Genomic DNA, 21,452 nt, shown 5'->3' with positions numbered 1-21,452 from the left:
TTCAATTTCATCATTTCTAAATTTTTTATATATTTTTCATATTTTAAAATTTCATTCTATCGTGTTAAACATATTAATTAAATAATTTAATTTTTTTAAAATTAATAGTTATTTTTGACTTTAAAAAATCAAATTAAAATAAAGTATAATATTTTTCTTTTTGAATAATCTCATAATTATAAGTTCTAATTATATATACTGTTTTAATATGACATTTAAAACTATACATAGTTTCTTTCTTATCCGTAAATTGGAGGATAATACGCTTTAGTACACTCGAACTTACGTTTTCCTGCATTGATAATAATGTCTATATCAATTAAGTTAAGACTCAATTGACTAAATAAAATATAATAATTAGATTCACAATTTTTAAATATTTCGATATCCAATAATCTTAAAATTTATTATCAAGTAAAATTAAACCTTTAAACAGTCAGCAAATAAACAGACAGCAAAGCTCTACCAACTATGTTTACTCTTGTTTCGAATCTAATCAACAATTGTTAGATTAAAAACTAAATTTGAGTGATAAAATAAGCTAGCCAGTCTTCCCCTCAAAACAAGGGTTGAATATAACCAACCAGTCCTATAAAAAAAAAAAGAATATAACCAACCAGTAAACTTACTAATACTTATAAAAGTAAATAAAATTAATTATTTTAAATTTTATTTTTAGATATAGCTAAATTCATGTCATTTTATTAAAAAAATTCTCTGAATAAATTTTTAAATGAAATTAAAAAAAATCATGTCTTCAGGTTCGTCCAACCAGAATCATTGGTTTCCAGATTTGACGTTGTTTTTGTACTAGGGGTTAATTCTACAAAAAGTTCTCAAACTATCACTTAAACTTTAAATTGGTCCCTAAATTTCAAAATATTCTAATTGAATTATCAAAGTATCTATATTATACAATTAGGCCTTTTGCCAACCTAAAATGTTTGTAATTGATACACATATATTTACAAATTGGTCCATACATTTTAAATAAAATTTATGTCAAATTTGAGTTGGTATTTAATGGTAATGTATAAGCGAAAGAAAGGACTAGATTGGAGCAATTCAATATTTTAAGAACTTAATTAAATTATTTTCAAATTTAGGGATGAACTTAAAATTTAAGTGATAGTTTGAACACATTTAGTGTAATTTACACTTATTTTATTTGTTTATTTATATTCCAAAGAGAAAATACGAATAGAGGAAAAAAAAAAAAGCATTCAAAAGACAAGCTAAAGCTGAGCGAAGCTATTTCTATCTGTGGATCAGCAAACATTTTCTCATATTCGATTTTTCAACTTATCAAATCAAATCCAAATTCCAAAAGGAAAAAGTAAAACAATAACAAAGAAATTATCGGATCTTTAATTAACCGATAAAAAAATCAATGGCGTCGGATCAAGGTGGTCCACAGTACTACCAGGTGCAATCGGAGCCGTTAACGCCGTCGATGATGTCATCATTCTTCTCGTTCGCTCCAGGTGTTGCTCCTGAGTCAACTCGCATTTTCGACGAGTTACCTAAAGCGACCATCGTATCCGTGTCTAGACCCGACGCTGGCGATATCAGTCCCATGCTTTTATCTTACACCGTCGAATTTCGATACAAACATGCAAGTTTTCCATCAAATCCTTTTTGAATAGTTTAAAATAAGAGTAGATTCGAAATGTATCTTTCGATCTTAACTTTTTATATATTTATTTATTTTATTTCTTGCTTCGGTTGTTCAGTTTAAGTGGCGGTTATTGAAGAATGCTTCACACGTTTTTTACTTACACTTTGCTTTGAAGAAACGGCTGTTTATCGAAGAAATTCACGAGAAGCAAGAACAGGTTTGTGTTGATATAACGGCAACGTTTATATGCATTTGCTGTACTATGAAAATTTGAAATTTTTTTTGTTTATTAATAAGCTGTTTGCTTCTGAAAGGTTTAGGATTTTGATGTGATTTTCACTATGAATATTATTATATTAAAGGTTAAAGAATGGCTTCAAAATCTAGGAATAGGAGACCATGCGCCGATTCTGCACGATGACGATGAACCGGATGATGATGCTAATTTGTTACATCACGATGAAAGTGCAAAAAACAGGTAACTTCTAATATACGTCACTGAACCAGATAATGACAATCATTAAAACAAGTACAGTTTGAAGAATTTAGTTTTAAATTTCTTTTTGATTATTTTTTATCATTAACTCACAGCACATAAAATTATATGTAGTCAGTACATCAAATGTTAATTTTGAAAAAAAAAAAAAAAAAAACTCCTTTGCTTATGAGTGGGTTTTATTTTTTAATCTACTCAGAGATGTTCCGTCTAGTGCTGCTCTTCCGGTTATTAGACCAGCCTTGGGAAGGCAGTCTTCTATGTCTGAGAGAGCAAAGGTTGCAATGCACAAATATTTGAATAACTTTCTTGGAAATATGGACATTGTTAACTCTCGAGAGGTATGCATTTGTCCATTCATATTTATCTTCATAGGGTATTAGACCTTCCTTTAATAGACTCTACTATGCCTAGAAAATAATCATATAATCCACTAATGTATTTGTGTTGATAAATAGATGACCAAATTCAACTTAGCTTTTTCCTTATGCAACAATCTCGAAGTAGATGAAGCCCTCCTAAATGCCGGTTGAATAAACTGTCAGTTGATAAATTGAAAGAGTTATTTAGTTGTAATCAGATTTTCTAGCTGAAGTGCCAAAACTTAGAGATCAATGTGGGTACTACTGTTATGTGTTCAATGTTTTGAGATTTGTTGCTCTATTTCCCTCTTTTATCATTTGCGTTGAAGTACCTGTCAGTTTTCTTGTAGGTTTGCAAGTTTTTGGAGGTTTCAAAGTTGTCATTTTCACACGAGTATGGCCCTAAGCTAAAGGAAGAGTATGTAATGGTGAAGCATCTACCAAAAATTGCCAGGAATGACGACTCTGATAGATGTTGTGCTTGTCGTTGGTTCGATTGCTGTAATGACAATTGGCAAAAGGTAATGTGATCTAATTTCTGAAGTCTCGGTCTATATTCAGATTAATCTGCACTTGTTGCAGAACCTATTTTGCGCATGCTTGTGTTGCAGAAAGTACTAGCTTCCTCTCTTCACTATCTAAATATTCTTGGGTAGGAGGGAAACTAGCATAACCGTTTGCATATTTTGTGCTTTTGCAAGACATATCACTTGGTCAACTGTGCTTAGTGAGGCAGACTATGTATAGTAGTCTCCTATTGTTGCTTAATTGGTGAGTTGGGCTAAAGTGAAACTAAAATAAGATTAATGATTTGGGGAGAGAGTTTTGAAGATAGGTTAATGGTTTTCATACTTCGATTCTTATGCTTGAGAGTGTTGGCATTGTAGTATCTTAGCTCGCTAAATTGTTTAGATTCTTTATTCTGTTATTTTTACATATGGACAGTGACTCCCAGGTTGGACCATATAGTGGCACTCCTTTGATATTGTTTTGGGTTTCACATTTTAGTCTATTTTGTTGACCCATATGTTTCTGTCTCGTGTCTAATGATTATTACAGGTGTGGGCTGTACTGAAACCTGGATTCTTGGCCTTGCTGGGAGATCCTTTTGATACCAAACTTTTGGATATAATTGTTTTCGATGTACTACCTGCCTCAGATGGTAATGGTGAGGGCCGGGTATCATTAGCATCAGAAGTGAAGGAACGTAATCCTTTACGCCATGCTTTTAAGGTCAGCAGAATACCTGCTGTCCTTTCTGTGGAAATTCTTTCCCTATGATGGGCGTACCTTTCAATTTAACATTTAAATAGGCATGTTAATGTTTAAGATGCTGTTGTTCATAATCAATGACCCTTATTGCTACTCTTTTTCTTTTTTTGTGATTTGGATAAGATACTTGGCAAAAAAAAAAAAAAACAACTTCCTATAGAAAGCCTATGGTTATAGATGCTTCCACCATCCAAAAAAATATTTAATCCTAAAAATCCTGATCATTAGTCTTTATCAACATCACATTAAGCATATATAGGATCTAGAATTCTAGATAAATTTATAGGTTTTTTGCAACGAATATTTATTTGAAGGTGTATGTTTTCTACACATTAAAATAACTATTTACCCGTATAATGGTGGGTTAAGTTGTATGTCTGATGAATATATCTAGAGAAATTCACTTTCTAACAGATAATTGGGAATTTCAAAAGGTCGCATGTGGAGTCCGGAGCATAAGGTTAAGAGCGAAGAGTAGTTCTAGAGTTAAAGACTGGGTTGCTGCAATTAATGATGCCGGGCTTAGGCCTCCTGAGGGCTGGTGTCATCCTCATCGTTTTGGCTCTTTTGCTCCTCCAAGGGGTTTGACAGAAGATGGTAGTGAGGCTCAATGGTTTATAGATGGTGGGGCAGCTTTTAATGCTATAGCTTCGGCAATTGAGGATGCTAAATCAGAGGTCTGTCCTTTCTACTCTTGCAGGTTGACATGAGCTTGTATTTAAACCAATTTTCCTTTTCTTTAGCATGAAAACCTATTTTATGATTCTAAAATTTATGCAGATATTCATGTGTGGATGGTGGCTTTGCCCAGAATTGTATCTACTCCGTCCTTTTCGTGAGCATGCAGCCTCCAGGCTCGATGCTTTGCTGGAAGCCAAAGCAAAGGAAGGAGTTCAGGTGCTTTGATTTTCATTTATTTATTTTTAAGTTCATATGAACCTTTTTTATTTTTTTGTAAATTAAAATGAATGTTGGTTATTTACTTCATTTGACATATCCTCTTGGATGTATGCAAATGTACATGAATTTGAGCTTGTATATCAAGGAGTATATGCCTTAAACCACGTATTACCTTTTTTTTCCTTCCATTCCAATACGTCTCTCTTGGTAGGCTCTTTTGCTTAGACTTTTGATTTGATATGGAGCACCTTAAACTTACAAACCTTATTTAGCTGTTACATACATGTTTTTATTATATCTTTTAAAACAAATTAAGTATCTGCTTCTATACATAGATTTATGACCTATCCTCACGTAAAAATATTGAAAATGTTTTAGCTAACTAGTTTTTAAATTATTTACCTTACAGTGGTCTGAATGTGTTTATGACTGCAGATATACATCCTTCTTTACAAAGAAGTTGCTCTTGCCTTGAAAATCAACAGCGTCTATAGCAAGCAGAAGCTTCTTAGCATTCACGAAAATGTAAGGGTATTGCGTTATCCTGACCACTTCTCTGCTGGTGTCTATCTCTGGTATGCATTACTTGGAGAATTGAATGCGCAGATGCATTGTGACCTTTATCCTTGTATAATATATTTGATATTTTTAGACTCTGAATATGTATTTCTTTTACATATAGGTCCCACCATGAAAAACTTGTAATTGTTGACAGCCAAATTTGTTTTCTTGGTGGACTTGATTTATGCTTTGGACGCTATGACACATTTGAACACAAGGTGAGCGATAATCCTCCAGTAATATGGCCTGGAAAAGACTATTATAATCCAAGGTAAGCTTTTAGCTTAATTAAAAATTCTTCTTTGAATGGTTCATAAAGTTTTTGAGGAATCTGTTTCAAATTTGACTCATCCATTCATTCGGGCCTTTCATGATCTTGCTGCATGTCAGTGGTCATCATTAAGTATTATATGCTTAATTTACACACCATTATGTTGTAGCGTGGTACTACCATGACATTCTTTGGCTGATTTTCACAATCTATTATAAATTTGACATGGCTACTTTCTTCTGCTTAATGTATCTACCACTTGCAAGGTTTTGGGCTTGTTCCTCAATAGATGTTCCCCAACAGTTTGCTGAAATCTATTCGGTGGGGTTAACTCCAAAGTTTTTTAAAAAGATAATGAGTTTCAAAACCTCTAAGAGTTTGTGACCTTTCATTCTGCCCCTCCCTCTCCGCACACTTTTCTGATAATGTTCTTGAAAAAAAGGTTTAATATTTGTAGTTATGATAATGGTTGGTTTGAAACTGTTTTAGTTCTAACAAATTTTCCATTTCATCTTCCAGGGAATCTGAACCAAATTCATGGGAAGACACAATGAAAGATGAGTTGGATCGAGGAAAATATCCTCGAATGCCTTGGCATGATGTGCATTGTGCACTCCGGGGACCACCTTGTCGTGATATAGCGCGACATTTTGTTCAGCGCTGGAACTATGCCAAGGTCATACTTATTCAGAATTAAAATAGTGAACAGCAAAATTTTTATAACTTTGTTATTTAATAAGAGTTTTCTGCTTTTTTTTCTATCATATATAGAGAAATAAAGCTCCAAATGAGATAGCAATTCCACTACTTATGCCTCAGCAGCATATGGTGATTCCACATTATATGGGAAGAAGCAAAGAGATTGATCAGGAAGGCTACAAAGGTCACAGACAGGATTCCTTTTCTTCTATATCATCTTTACAAGATATTCCTCTACTTTTGCCTCAAGAGGCTGATTGTAATGAAGTCCCAAAATCAAACAGTCCAGATCCTACTCCCAGTAAGAGTGGTTATTTTGCTTTCCGAAAGTCCAAAATAGAACCAGCAGTTGCAGACACACCCATGAAAGGCTTTGTTGATGACTCCCTGGATTTTAATATGGAAAAACCTCTGGATATAAAAAGGCAGCCTGGAAGCAAACTTACAGACCCTGAGTGGTGGGAAATACAGGAACGGAGTGATCAAGTTGGTTTTCTGGATGAAACTGGACAGGTTGGTCCACGGACTTCAACTCGTTGTCAGGTGTGTTGCATTCTCATCAAGATTTATAAACCTTTGTATCTGACTCATAATATTTTTTTATTTCATATGTATGCGACAGAAATTCTTGTTATACATTTTGTTAAACAGCGTATCGCCGTGATAAGATAAGAGAAAGAGAGTTAGAGAGCTTGTAAGGATAAGGACCAAAAAATAATGCCCAGGTCAATTTAGGTTCCTGTAATCAGTTCTCCTGCTGATTTGTAGCCCATGGAGTTCTTTTGTAACTAATGAACTTCTACTTTCACTAATGAAATGAAGGCTGTTATTCATCTTCTACTGTTTGTTTGGGCTAGACACAATGATGATATTAATGTGACCTGCTACTATATCTACTGTTCTATTTGACTTTAGTTCTCATTTAAAATGAGATTTTTAGCTTATCAATAAGTGATAATCTATGATTTTCAGGTTATAAGGAGTGTCAGTCAGTGGTCTGCTGGAACCAGCCAAATAGAAGAGAGCATTCACTGTGCCTATTGCTCCCTCATTGAGAAAGCAGAACACTTTGTTTACATAGAGGTATATGCTGATTTTTTATTTTATTTTTGATCTTTTATTGTAGCTCGTATGAATCCTTACTATTGGTTTCATTCTTTCACAACCTTTCCCAGAACCAATTTTTCATATCAGGCCTCTCAGGAGATGAAAATATTCGGAATCGTGTCTTGGAAGCATTATACCGGCGTATTTTACGAGCATACGGTGAAAACAAGTGTTTCAGGGTTATCATTATCATACCCCTACTTCCTGGTTTCCAGGTTCTGTCCAACAAACTTTTTAACTTGTATTTCAAATAATCCATTATGATTGAACTCCTATTTAATTTAACAGGGAGGCCTTGATGATGCTGGTGCGGCATCTGTGAGAGCCATAATGCATTGGCAGTATCGAACCATTCGCAGAGGACATAATTCAATATTGCATAATCTTCATGATCGACTTGGTCCTAAAACTCATGATTACATATCTTTCTATGGTCTTAGATCATATGGTGAACTTTTCGATGGAGGCCCTGTGGCTACCAGTCAAGTACGTTCTTGTACTAGCATTCTCTTCCTCTTATCATTTGTAATTTATGCTTGATTCTTTTTACAGTAGCATTAAGTTGTCAATGAAAGTTTAGCATGTAGCATACCATGTTTGACAAGCTATTTGCCTCCTACTATTTCTACAGGTATATGTTCATAGTAAAATCATGATAATTGATGACTCTGCAGCCATAATCGGATCTGCTAATATCAATGATAGAAGTTTACTTGGCTGTAGAGATTCAGAGGTATCACTGCATTCTGGATTGCCTTCAAATTTTTCTGTGAAATTCGGGTATTATAGGGCTGACAAGATAAAGATAGTTCAGGGCTGAAATGTTAAAGTTGTTGGTGTCTAACAGAATTAAGCTTTTGGAAACTGTTCTGTATCATTTGTTTGTATGCATACTGAAGTTGGATAGTTTGCAAGCTGTTATTTTCGAGTTTTTTCTCTTCCGCCTAAGAATTCTGTATTGCTGGATGGTATGCTTGCTATATCTCTTGTTTAGGCGCTTCTTTTTAGTGTGTATGTCTTCAGATATTTTTAATGAATTGAACTCTGGACATTTGATCAAATGGAGAACTTGACTGTGCATGTGCTGGATGAGCATGAAAGTTTAAAGGTGAATATGTTGCAGATGAGTTTTATTAGAATGTCCTTTGGTTGATGTTACCCAAGGTGGTTTTCGGGTTGTTTTGATTGGTTTATTTTGAAATGATTGATAATGGTTATGAGTTATGTGTTTTTGGTGCTGTCTTGGTCTTAATGAGTATGAGGGTGATATGTTTTTGGATATTTTATGAGGTTTGTAGGTGTTTTTAATTTTTGGGTTAATATATACGGAGGTACCTGAACTTGACAACTTATAACTTCTAAATGAAGTTTGATGTCACAATTCATATTTCAGATCGGAGTGCTTATCGAAGATAAAGAACTAGTGGATTCAAGGATGGGAGGAAATCCATGGAAGGCTGGAAAATTTAGTTTGAGCCTTCGCCTCTCGTTGTGGTCCGAACATCTTGGTCTTCGAAAAGGAGAGGTTAGTCATCCAACATTCAATCTTAATCATTATGCTTATTGAATTGAACATGGATATAGCCTGATAAATGTATTCTTCCTTTTCCTTTTCTTCTCGACTCAGGTAAATCAAATAGTCGACCCCATTAGTGATTCGAGTTATAAAGATATATGGGTTGCAACTGCAATGGTAAGCACTGGAATTGTATGTTTATAAATGAATTTCGGGTGGTTTCAAAATTAGTTAGATATAACTAGTGTTATGAAATTTAGACTTCTTGATCACATGGTTTAAGAACTATCAACTGTTTGACGAATTGATACATGCATAGTATTTTGATGATAGATGAATACAACAATCTACCAGGAAATCTTTTCATGTCTCCCAACCGATCTTATACATTCCCGGTACATGATTACATCTCTTTCGTACTTTCGTACTCCTTTTTTGTTGTTCTTTGGTTGCCCTTTCTGGTTCTAACTCAAGATCCAAATCATGCAGGGGAGCACTTCGTCAAATCATCAAAGAGAGACTTACTCACAATACAATTGATTTAGGAATAGCCCCTGAGACATTGGAATCATATCAGATTGGCGAAATCGAAATCGAAAAAAACGTTCTGTTGGATCGACTAAAAGCGATTCGAGGACATCTTGTTTGTTTCCCCATGGATTTCATGTGCAAAGAAGACTTAAGACCTGTATTTAATGAGAGTGAGTATTATGCATCTCCTCAGGTTTTTCATTGAATGCAATTCCTCGATCTTTTTTGCCCAAACAAATTTGCATAGGAATCATGTAGAGGAAAAAAAAAATATAGGCTGATTATATTTTTGTTAGCCTTGAGGAAAAAAACATTTTTTGTATTTCTAATCAGTTTTGGTTTAGAATTTATTAATATATATTTTTAACATCTTTAATTTTTATTTTTATTTTTTATTTTGTCGAAAGAGGAACTAGATATCATTAAAGCAAAATTAAGATATTGTACCATACAAACTGCATCTAAAAGCTAACAATGGTAAAATATTATCTGTTTTTACCCGTTCAAAGTTTATTCTGTTTATCAAGTTGTGTTAAAGCATCTGCACGCATGTTACTTTCGCAAAAGACATGCTTAAGTGCTTTAGAAGTCATGCTGTGGAGGCAAGATGACAGTTCATCTTTTAAAGCTCAAAGTTTCGCTTCAACACTAGTGACTTGTGGAATATATCTATATGCTCCAATTATCCAGCCACCTGTATGATCCCTACCGAGAGCTTCTACCCTCGCTCTTTTAGGATTTCCAATTGATGACCCATAGATCCTGTCGAGGGTAGCTTCCAAGAAATTGGAATTAAACTAATCTTTCTTGCTTACTGCAGGTGAGAGGGCTAAAAACTCTCCCACCGTAGAAGACACTCTATTAGTAAATTGATCAACAGTACGACTATTTTCAAATACAAGAGCATTGCGAGTAAGCCAAATTTCCCAATGTAAACGTAAATAGTATATTCCGTGGAGTTCTTGGTTTGTTTGCTCAAATTTTAGGGGATAAATTTGCCATAAGCCATTCCTCCCAAGTTTCCCCAACAATGGGCGCCATTTGTGCATAAGCATGTATCTTATCCCATACTCTTCTAGTAACTTGACAATCCTTAAGTAAATGTTGTGAAAGGACGCACAGAGGGCATACATCCTCTATCAGTAAAAAAGATTTTCAAATTTGGTAATAGATTAGACTTTCAGACATATTTCCACAAAATTTTTTTTTGCTTAGGCATTATAAGATGCTTTTCTAATGCCACGAGTAAATACTCATAAGCGTGAAATAATGAATAAGCACTCATATCATTAGTATCATTGTACTAATTATTTAAGCTAAGGTCAATGTTTTAATACTAGTGATACGAGCTAATCCAAAACTATTTAGTAACCAAACAAAATAGAGAAAAAACAACAAATAAGAAGGGAAAAAAAGAGATTTTAAAGAAGAAATTAGAGAGAAAAAGAAGAAGAATAGAGGGAGAGAGAGAAAATTTTCATGTATATTCCATAATAATTTTACTATCACCAAAATGTATTTTATTCCTTAGAATCTCAAATTCCCATACAACTAAATGGAAACAACAATAGCTTGTAGAAGCAAGCCTAGCCTATAATGAATTCTTACTAGTAAATATATAAAATGCCCAACATAATGGTACAAGCCTTACTTTCTTTTTTTTCTTTTTTTCCCTTTAAGGTTCTATTTGCCTTCCACCTATATTTTGGTGCGCAAAAGAGTTACTGACAAATAAACTTGAAAGATATAATGAAACCCAATAATTTTCTATGTTTTGCACCGACGAAAACAGTCTACTAAGCACTGATTGGAGCATAGCAAGGATATCACTTTCTATAAAACAAATCTACGGTAATTACTTATAGAACAATTTAGAAATACAAAAGATGGTAGGAGAATAGAAGAAACATTATTTTCATATTTTTGGGTTTGTCAGACAAATGAAATTTGACTCCTATTTATAAAAGTTTTCATATTTCTTCATAAGAACACAACTATCTAAATTGATAGTCACATCTTTTAATAATAAACATAATTATTCAATAGATGTATCATTGAATAATCATGATTCATTGTTAATAACAAAGCAATATAATTTTTGAATTTAAGAGACATAATTAATTCATCACTATGAAATGTGATAACTCTTGGTTAATAACCAAATGATATAACTTTTGGTTACTTAGAACTTTTCATTTGTAACTATTAAAACACTATATATATTTTGAAAATGTTCCAACACAAATATGAAATTTAGTTTTATATTTTAGTTTGATATAATTTGGTGTTCTAAGTTTACAATCACATTAATTAGATCAAAGAATTAATCTTTAACTATCTATTTCGATTAAAATGGTTATGTTTTTTTAAACACTTTTCTAATCCACAAAAAGGAGAGAATATTTTGACATGAGACATTTTAACATTTTGATGAGAATAATTAAGTGTATTAACTATTTGGACTAATTAATGATATTACAAAAGTACAATAACCTAATTATTGCAAATTAAATTATTAACATGAAATCTTACATTTAAACATAGTGGAAGGACCGTAACTACAATTTGACCTAAAACAATCATTATAACTTGCCATAATAAAAAGTTCTATATTGTTTTTAAAAATATTTTAGTAAACTACTGATTAATATAAAAAGTTAATATTCGATATTTTAATGATATAAACAAATAAGACTCAAAACTGGATTTAGATATAAATTCAATATTTAAAATTAGACATAAAGATAAATGATATAAACGTTTCTTTAACAATTGTGAATTATCTGGAAAAAGGTGTTATAGGGGTGGAAATATTTTTGAGATATCCATAAAATGTGAAATTTATGTGATCCACAAATATTGGAAGAGCTCCAATTATTTGATTGAAACATTTCACCTTTCTGAACATGCTCAAATGTTGGCAAAACCCAAGGCACATCCTTTACTTTCTAATTATGCAATCAAAATATATCAAATACCCCACTAGAGAAATTTGTATCCAAGTTGCCCACAAATTTTTTCCACTCAAATTTGCAAATTTGGCTTGCAAATCTAGTTGAAATTGTTGACAATTTCTCATTTTCTTAGAAGAATTAACGAAATCTCACATAAGTTACTTAAATTCACTATTTAAATACTAGTTTTTATTAATTGTAAATTTATTTATATTTATATTTTATAACAAATAAAAGTTAAATATTAGCCCGTATAAAACTCGAAATAAATATCAACTAAAAATTTATAAATAAATGATGATTGAGTCTTAACTCGATTGACATGAGTATTGTTGTAATACAGGAGGACATGAGTTCGAGTGTATTGAAGCGCGTTATCCTCTTATTTATAGATTAGGGAGGGACTATAAATAGTTCTAAACATAAAAAAAAAAAAAAAACATATACAACTAAAACCTACAATAAAAATATTCAAAAGAAAATTTATAAACAAATTCTTTACTCCTTCAACAATAATTCAATTGACCTGATTTTTGATTTTCTCTATCTGGAATATTCAATTCTACTATTTGACATTCCTTCTGTTGTTGAGCCAATATTTAGTAACCATGGAATTTTGGTCCCAATACCATGATCCAAGCTCTTGGATCCCATAATTATTCATGCATCATTGTCCATCTGGTCTAACCCCACCACCCCTAATTATTATTATTATTATTATATTTAAAAGTAGTTTTCTTTTTTATAAATATCGAGTTTTGATATTGTTAATTAAGATTCGAGTTCTACAATTTACAATTATAATGTATACATAAAAATTTATTCGATTTTTCATCTATTTTATATTGTATTGATTAAATTTTACAATATAATTGATTATGGTATTTAAAAATAAGAGCTACGGTCACAATCCATGGTCCACTATTCCGACTGGCTAACTGGTAGCCATGTGTTTGGTCTTTTGTTATAACTAGAGTTCTTATTAATTTTGTTCTTCTTTTAGCTACCCATTAATAATCTATTCATAGTGGCTTAAGATATGATTAAATTAATTAAAATGATAATACTAGTTTTATCCCAACAATTCTCATCCATGAAATATATCTTATTTAATTACCGATTCCTTTAATTTATTTCATAAAATATTTTACTAACTTCTGACCGACTTCAATTCATAAAATCAAAATCTTAAGGTTAAGGTTAACTATGATGATGAAGATGATGAGGTATACCCATTATAATTTTAAAATGTCCGAAATACCCTTTGTTTTCGTATAACTCAACTGCCAAATCCATTGTATTTTAGTCCTTTTCTCCAGCCCTGTTTATCGTTTGCTGTGAAAGACATAGATTACGTACTTATACAAAGCTAGCCATTGTTTTACAGAAAAAACAAATATATTGAAAAATGGAGTATAAGCTACATGAGACTTCTTCATATTCAAGAATCCGTCGGATTCCATCAAGCAATTCGAGAATAGAGATTCCGGCGATTGGCAGCCGTGTATAGTGGTCGTTTCTCGGATTCAAATTCGAGCAAGAACAAAGGTATATGCCATATATATACACGCACATACATAAAGTCCATTCTAATTTGTACATGATTAAAGACTTTGTTCTTGATTTTATTCAATTTTCTAAGTTCTTTCTTTGAATATAACTTGTACCCGTATTTGAATATGTGTCGATTTATGGATCGAGATTTTAAGGTTGTGCTTTGTGTTTTAAGAAGTAAATAGTGCAGTATAAGAAGAAGAAGAAGAAGCAGAAATGGTGCTTTTGCCATCACTTTTTGATGGATTGGCAAGAAGTGTTTCAATGAAGAAAGGGAAGAATCAAAACAATGAGATGGATGGTGGAAGGGAAGCAGCTGAAAGCATGGCCAAAGATGCAAAGAAGAATGAAATGATGCTGTGTTCCTCAGGTACTGTCAATTCCAACAAGTCCAATGATTTTGCTTCCATCTGCTCCAAGAAAGGCCAAAAAGGAACCAACCAGGATTCTGCAATTGTTTGGGAGGTAATTTATCACCTCATTTCACATCATCCTATGTTAAGCTAAATCAAGATGGTTCATGCAACCACCTGCATCTCCTTTCTTAACCCTCGAGCTTTGGACTTTTTTTTTTTGGTATAATCTAGCGGTATAACTCAAGAATTAATCGAGATTGGTTCATGTTACCACCGAAGATTTAAGATTCGAATCACAGTATCTATGAACCTTTTGACCTTCTTTGTATAACCCAAGATTTAATCAAGATGGTTCATGTTACCGCCTTTTAATTGGTATCATTTAATAGGTCTAAAATTCGAATCACAGCATCTGCAACTCCTTTATTTATTCTCAAACTACTATGACTTTGCATGATCTAACTTTATAACCCAAGATTTAATACAAATGGTTGATCCAACAAGTATGGGTTAATTTGATATGTGTTGTTTTTTCAATATAGAAATTTGGGTGCCAGGAAGATATGATATTCTGTGGTATTTTTGATGGGCATGGATCATGGGGTCATATTGTAGCCAAAAGGGTGAAAAAATCTGTGCCTGCTTCTTTGCTTTGCAACTGGCAAAAGGCTCTTTCCTTAACCTCACTTCCCCGTCAACTGGATACCGAATTCAACTCAACTTTTCATCACTTTGATATCTGGAAACAATCTTATTTGAAAACATATGCTGATGTTGACCTTGAGCTTAAGCACCATCCTGGCATCGATGCTTTCCGTAGCGGCACTACAGCTTTGACGATCATCAAACAGGTACACTTTCATTACTTGGACTCTTCATTTTTCTTAAACTATTTGTGTCACACACTTGTATTCAAGCGTGGTTATATGGAGGTACGTTTAAGATAGTTCGGCTAACCGGTATTCGACCTTAAGATGGTCTGGTCAACTAAATTTTTTCAACTTTGATGGATTAGGGTGGACATCTGGTTATAGCAAATGTTGGTGATTCTAGGGCAGTCCTAGCAACTACTTCAGATGATGGCAAATTGGTACCTCTTCAGCTTACTGTTGACTTCAAGCCTAACATTCCAGGTTTGTAATTGACTAAATTACCACCTTATTTTGCATAGTTTTTGTATTAACACGGTTCCAGGACATTTCACCCGCATTGCCTTTGTTGCCCAAAGAGGACAATACCTTTATGGTCTAATCTTGGTGCATACGGCGATGGGGAGGAGTCATCCTGGGACTGATCATTATAATCTTTATTATGCTGATATATATATATGTATGTGTATATTATGTAACAGAGGAGGCTGAGAGAATACTACAGTGCAATGGGAGAGTGTTTTGCTTAAGAGATGAACCAGGGGTGTACAGGGTGTGGACACCTAATGGGGATACACCAGGACTAGCTTTATCAAGAGCCATTGGTGACCACTGTGTCAAAGAGTTTGGCCTCATTTCAGTGCCTGATGTCACCCAAAGAAACATCACAAACAATGACCAATTTGTCATTTTAGCAACAGATGGGGTATGTATATTATATTCAGTGCCTTGTACTCCAAGAAAACAAGGAATACATGAAAGGGTCAGTCCAATTGATCATAAACAGAAAAGCTATTTCACATTAACATTTTTTTTTATTAAATTAGGTTTGGGATGTTATTTCAAATGAAGAAGCAGTGGAGATAGTTTCTTCAACAGAAGATAGGGAAAAATCAGCAAAAAAATTGGTTCAATGTGCCATGAGAGCATGGAAGTATAAGAAAAGAGGGATTGCAATGGATGATATCTCAGCCATCTGCCTCTTCTTCCACCCCAAGCTGTCTCAACAAGTTAACTTCGTCAAAGCCTCCGCCCTCGCCAAGATGGCAAAACTCGGGTAACTGATTGTTGCCGTCGGCCATCGGTGGTTCATTGCCTTTGTATTACAGTGTTATGTATGGATGTAGTAATGTTAAACCTATATTGAAGTTGTTTCATAAGATGCATCTGCGTGAACAGATCTTTTGAACTTTTATATTCGGTATTTCTAATATTATGGATGACGTGTTTAATGTATTAAATATTCGTATAAATTTTAATATATAAATAATTTGGATTTAATAAAATTTAACACGTTTATTTATTTTATACTCGTTAACATTTTTGTTTAGCTATAACTTAAATGTTTATTAGAATACAAGTTTGTTATTAAGCGCTGATTTTAAAGGAAAATGAGGGCTTATTTAAATAAAATGATAAAGTTGAAGGGTATTTTTATAAGTTTAGCCAAAGCCAAAAGAAAAAAAATGTTCAATCAATTCAACTCTGTTAACTTATTATTATTCAAGAATGGCAAACCTTACAAAAATCCACTTTCGATTGCGAAAAACTTGAAGGCTAAGAAGAATAACTTATATTTGCACTACAATGCTTTTTTTTTTTTTTAATTTAGGAATTTAACTAAAATTTTTAATTTTTTTATGACATTAATAAAAAACTTTAAAAGTATTTTAAGTAAGCTTAATTAAAAATTTTAAAAATATTAAAAAGTATAATGAAAATTTTTAAAAATTTGAGAGAGACCAAGCCCCCTTTAAACCACTTGCCTCTAGCTCAAACCTATATATTCATTGTTGTTGCGATAGTAACTATGCCAACTAAGCCATGGTTCCTTTGGATCTACTAATTTACCTAAAAAGGCTTATTTTCAAGCATATTTATGGAAATAAGTCGATTATATGATTATTTACTGGAAAGGGTCACTTTTTGCAAAACCCGCTTATGTGGCCGTGTTTAAGGGGGAAAATACCAGCAAAGCGCACCCCTAGGGGAGCTTTTTTGCCACGTCAGCAAAACGCTTTCACATAAGCGTGTTTTGCTGACATGGCAAAAAATGCTCTCCCAAGAGCGCGCTTTGTTGGCTTTTTTTCAAACCCAACGGCTAATTTTTTTGACCGTTGGAGGGGTCCAACGGTAAAAAAAAAAGTATAAAAATCTCCCATCGTATTATTTCACACATAATTTCTTCACAATTTAGCAAAAAATCTCTACAATTTCTCCCTAAAGCTCTCAAACTTCTCATTAAATTTCTCAAAGCTCTTTATAATTAGTTATTTACTTTAATTTTTTTTCTAAATTAGTATTTTTTTTTATAATTTCAAAAATATTTGATAGTGTTAACAATGGCCGGTGAATTAATTTGTCTCGATTATAAACATATCTTCGTCGAACAAATGAAAATGTTAACGATTTATTTTAAAATTTGAATATTATTTAATATTTTTCATTTATGTAATTTTAATTAATTTTAATTTTTAAATATTATTTAATTTTTTCATTTATGTAATTTTAATTAATTTATTTTATAATTTTTATAATAGTCTGTAGATCGGGTGTTACAATGTTATATTCATAATATGTTTGGTTCACCATCACCGTTGATAGAAAATTACTTGAGGGAAGCAGGTTTTTGGCACGCGGCCACTATAGGCCGAGGGTGCAAGTTTGACCCGAAACTCATTAGCGCGTTAATAGAGAAGTGGAGACCGGAGACGCACATATTCCATCTTCCATGCGGAAAGTGTACTATCACTTTGGAGGATGTCCAGTTACAATTAAGATTGCTGGTGGATGAGGCCATACTCACCGGGTCCGTTCAATTTGCTGATTGGGGAGTCATATGCTACGATCTTTTGGGTGCGATTTCAGATAATATTTACGAAGGTCGGATCGAGATAGGCTGGTTACGAGACACATTTCTGGAGTCGGAGAATGATTCGACTAAAGTAGAAAGAATACGATATGCTCGGGCATACATTCTTGAGATGATTGGAGGTTATCTGATGCCGGACTTGTCACGAAACCTCGTACATCTGAGGTGGCTGTTGAAACTCGTTGGTTTTAGAGCAGCTGACGAACTTAGTTGGGGTCTACTGTGTTGGCAACATTGTATTAGGAGATGTGCGGGGTGACGCCATCAAATAAAGCCAAAATTGGAGGTTGCCTATCATTATTACAATTAAGGGCTCAATTTCGCTTTCTATTTTTATGCCTTGGAGTGAACCACCCATATACATTCCCACTCATAACGAGGTACAATTTTTTTTTGATTTTACAATTATTCCATATATTTAAAATAAAATTGTATGCTGAAAATTTATTTAATTAGATGGAACCATTCGGCGAGTTATGTTGGAATACCTACCGCTCTTAAAGATATACAACTTATATTAGACCAACGGTCGGAAGCGCAAGTATTAAATAAAATAGTCGTTTAATATTTAGTATTTAGTATTTAGTATTATGTATATAACTAATATTTTTATTCTGTTCATATAGTTTTAATGGATACCATACGAGGATCCGGCAATACGAGTTGTATTTCCGGAAGAATTCTTTCAAAATCCAAACATTTGGAATGTTAAGGTCCTGTTGGTCAACTATGCTATTGTTGAGATGCACCAGACGGATGAGACAATTTGGATTTCAACAACCAATTCCTGAGGAACCTGAAGTGCTCGATGACCAGCACAAAATCGAATTACAGAAAATGAATACGAATTGGCCAGTATTTTGGTCGAAATATATCGAAATTTGAGAAAATTGGTATGATCATATACTTGATAGCGAACCGATCATCGTCCTAGAGTTAGCGTGCACCTTAGATTAGCGTGTCCCCCAGATTTCATGCCATGGTTTAAAATTCATGGCAAGTCATATTTGCTGTCAGAAAAGCAGAGGTGTCGGCAAATTCGTATGGAAAGGGAACGACGGGGCCCTTTAAATCCAAGGAGAAGGGATGATGGCATGAGCCCATCAACAGTTCCCACACAATCACTGGGCTCATAACAGCGCCCACACAATCACCGAGCCCAATGCCTCAATCGAAGACACCCACATCACGGCCCTTTCAAATTATGCTAGGTGCGTATCCTAGCCCTTATATATATCCTAACCCTTATATGTTTCCTTTTCCCAGTCCTATGTCAAGTTAGAATGCATGGCTCGGTGTATCTCCTTTCCTGATAACTCCAACTCAACCGATGATATATAGGCCATTGTTATCGCAGGGATCGCACGAGGCACCGTCGGCGAGCTCATCTCATAACCATTCCTCATCGCCTTATGGGATTCAAACACCTCCGCCGTGCGTCCACATTCTTTATTCTACCAAGATGGGTCATCTTTCTAACACCTATAACCCCCGCTAGAGCAATGAATGAGGAATCTAGCGCGTAATCGTCGCCCACCCCCATGTGACACTGATTCTGACTGACATATACATTGATTTTTTTAATATATTTGTAGAAGTTGTTCTATATTATTTTATTTAATAAAAAAGAAGTTTTTTTTAATATTTTAATAGTCAATAAATTTTATATTTTTAATAAAATATAAGTTCTTTTGAATGAGGCGGAACAGAAATAATGCAACATCGTTTCATAACAGCAATTATCAACTATTTCGGTTTGAACATGATCAAATTGTATGACCTGGGTTCCTACACCATCCCGGATATCCATATTATTACGTGTTTTACTTGAATAAGGTCGACCTTTTGGTTTGCGATGCAATTCTCTATCCGGTAACAACTTAAATAAAGCAAGCGATATAGACGACCACTTACGTTCATCTGAGACCGGTGGGAATATGTGTCTCCACACATTGTACATGTATTCTATTTTATACACTTCGTCGACATATCTCATCGGATCCAAACGGAGATTCTGACAAGCTGCAATTGCATAAGTGCATGGATAATGAAGTGCGTCAAACGTCCCACAGTCGCAAGTCCTATTTATCAGGTGTACATGATATTGCCTGCCGGTAATATATTGGCTCGGTCTGTCAGACTCTGTCACAAGAAACCATAGGTTGTCGTGATCGTGATACATAGTGTGCATCGTGTTGGCCCGCGCCATCACCTTGTTAATTTCTTGCAATACCTTCCGTAACTATACATGGCCTCCCTGCATTTGGCCTTTATAACTCACTGTTTGTTTTGGAAATAGTGCCGCTAAACGAAAATATGTCTCTAGCACAACCAAGGTTATCGGCAAATAACACGTTCCTTTTAGAACAAAATTTATGCATTCATCCATATTTGTAGTCATATGACCATATCGTAGGCTGCTGTCGTATGCTTGCGGCCATTGTTTGAAAGGTATGTTACAGAGGTAGTCTGTGCCTTGATCGTTAACTGAATGCAAATTCCCCAACATCTCATGAAAACGGTCTTTATTGATCTCGTACCCTACCAATATAAGTTGATAGCAAAAATTACATACCAATATTCCATTCAGAATAAATTGAATATTACAACCGAAAGTATATTAATGAGATTAAATACCCATGTTGGTCACTTGTTTTCATTCAATCGTAGAACGATATTACCCATAGTAGTTGAACGTAATGTGCCTTAGACAATACCGATGGTGTGTGCGATCCCATAGGCTTCCATGTCGCTTAATTGCGACTAGTATTCTAGTGCCCCAATCCGATATAACATAGATATCAGGTTGGGGGCATACATGCTTCCTTAACCTAGGAAGAAAGAAATCCTAGTCATCAGTTGACTCCTACGGTGTTATTGCAAACGCAATTGGAAGAATTCTCCCACCACCATCTTATGCCACAATTAGCAATAGCCAATGGGTATATCTACCATACATAAAGGTACAGTTAATTTGTACCAATGGGTTGCAATACACAAATGTGCCTCGACATTGCTTAAAGCTCCGGAACAGATGTTTAAACACTTGGCATCCATGGAGCAATCGCTCATTGTAGTACGTAGAGACCGTTTCAAGGTCTGTTATGCAACCTGAGACGTATCTCTCTAGCACCTGACACCACTGCCAAACCTCATTATATGAAGTGCCCCACCCATTATGCATCTTTTCCAACGCTTTTTGCTTAACTATCCAAGCCTTGCGGTAAGAGGGCGTATACCTCAATTGGCTATGAATACTGGTAATTATGCATGACACATAAGTCTTGGGATCTGCCTTCAACATCAGTAGTATTAAGCTAGCTATCATGCCTGAATCCATCTTGGGATGATCTTGTGAAACACCTGTCAATGAAGTACATTAAATAATGCAACACTAAGTAATAACATTATTATTCAAAACCCTAAACACCCAGTGATATCGTACCGGCAATACAGGTTTGTGGACATTTGTACTTTTTTATCTCCTAAAAGCCTGTCTTTTTCCTAAAAGAAG

The 21,452-nt window shown here is 34.0% G+C and overlaps 2 protein-coding genes across 3 annotated transcripts; both read left to right on the top strand.

The window, feature by feature from the left end:
• Nucleotides 1-1,196: 1,196 nt before the first annotated feature.
• LOC108481929 (phospholipase D zeta 1-like) lies at nt 1,197-9,739 on the top strand. The gene is made up of 20 exons (XM_017785019.2): nt 1,197-1,615; nt 1,734-1,835; nt 1,981-2,096; nt 2,314-2,455; nt 2,827-2,997; nt 3,536-3,709; nt 4,183-4,425; nt 4,529-4,645; nt 5,084-5,223; nt 5,331-5,480; nt 6,000-6,156; nt 6,252-6,722; nt 7,152-7,262; nt 7,355-7,501; nt 7,575-7,772; nt 7,918-8,019; nt 8,680-8,811; nt 8,914-8,979; nt 9,136-9,197; nt 9,292-9,739. The coding sequence occupies exons 1-20, from the start codon at nt 1,391-1,393 to the stop codon at nt 9,536-9,538; spliced, it is 3,273 nt and encodes a 1,090-aa protein (XP_017640508.1). The 5' UTR covers nt 1,197-1,390; the 3' UTR covers nt 9,539-9,739.
• A 3,765-nt stretch (nt 9,740-13,504) lies between these two features.
• Nucleotides 13,505-16,352, top strand: LOC108482167 (probable protein phosphatase 2C 34). Of its 2 annotated transcripts, none has more exons than XM_017785282.2 (6): nt 13,505-13,835; nt 14,020-14,306; nt 14,740-15,048; nt 15,213-15,330; nt 15,549-15,772; nt 15,894-16,352. In XM_017785282.2, the coding sequence occupies exons 2-6, from the start codon at nt 14,058-14,060 to the stop codon at nt 16,125-16,127; spliced, it is 1,134 nt and encodes a 377-aa protein (XP_017640771.1). In that variant the 5' UTR covers nt 13,505-13,835; nt 14,020-14,057; the 3' UTR covers nt 16,128-16,352. The 2 variants fall into 2 exon arrangements, with proteins under 2 accessions (XP_017640771.1, XP_017640770.1); XM_017785281.2 differs by having other exon boundaries at nt 13,506-13,835; nt 14,017-14,306.
• The last annotated feature ends 5,100 nt before the right edge of the window (nt 16,353-21,452 follow it).

The sequence above is a fragment of the Gossypium arboreum genome, chromosome 3 (assembly GCF_025698485.1).
Source record: "Gossypium arboreum isolate Shixiya-1 chromosome 3, ASM2569848v2, whole genome shotgun sequence".
Lineage (NCBI taxonomy): Eukaryota > Viridiplantae > Streptophyta > Magnoliopsida > Malvales > Malvaceae > Gossypium > Gossypium arboreum.
The sequence above is the reverse complement of the archived record's forward strand: the minus strand, read 5'-3'. Positions and strand labels throughout refer to the sequence as shown.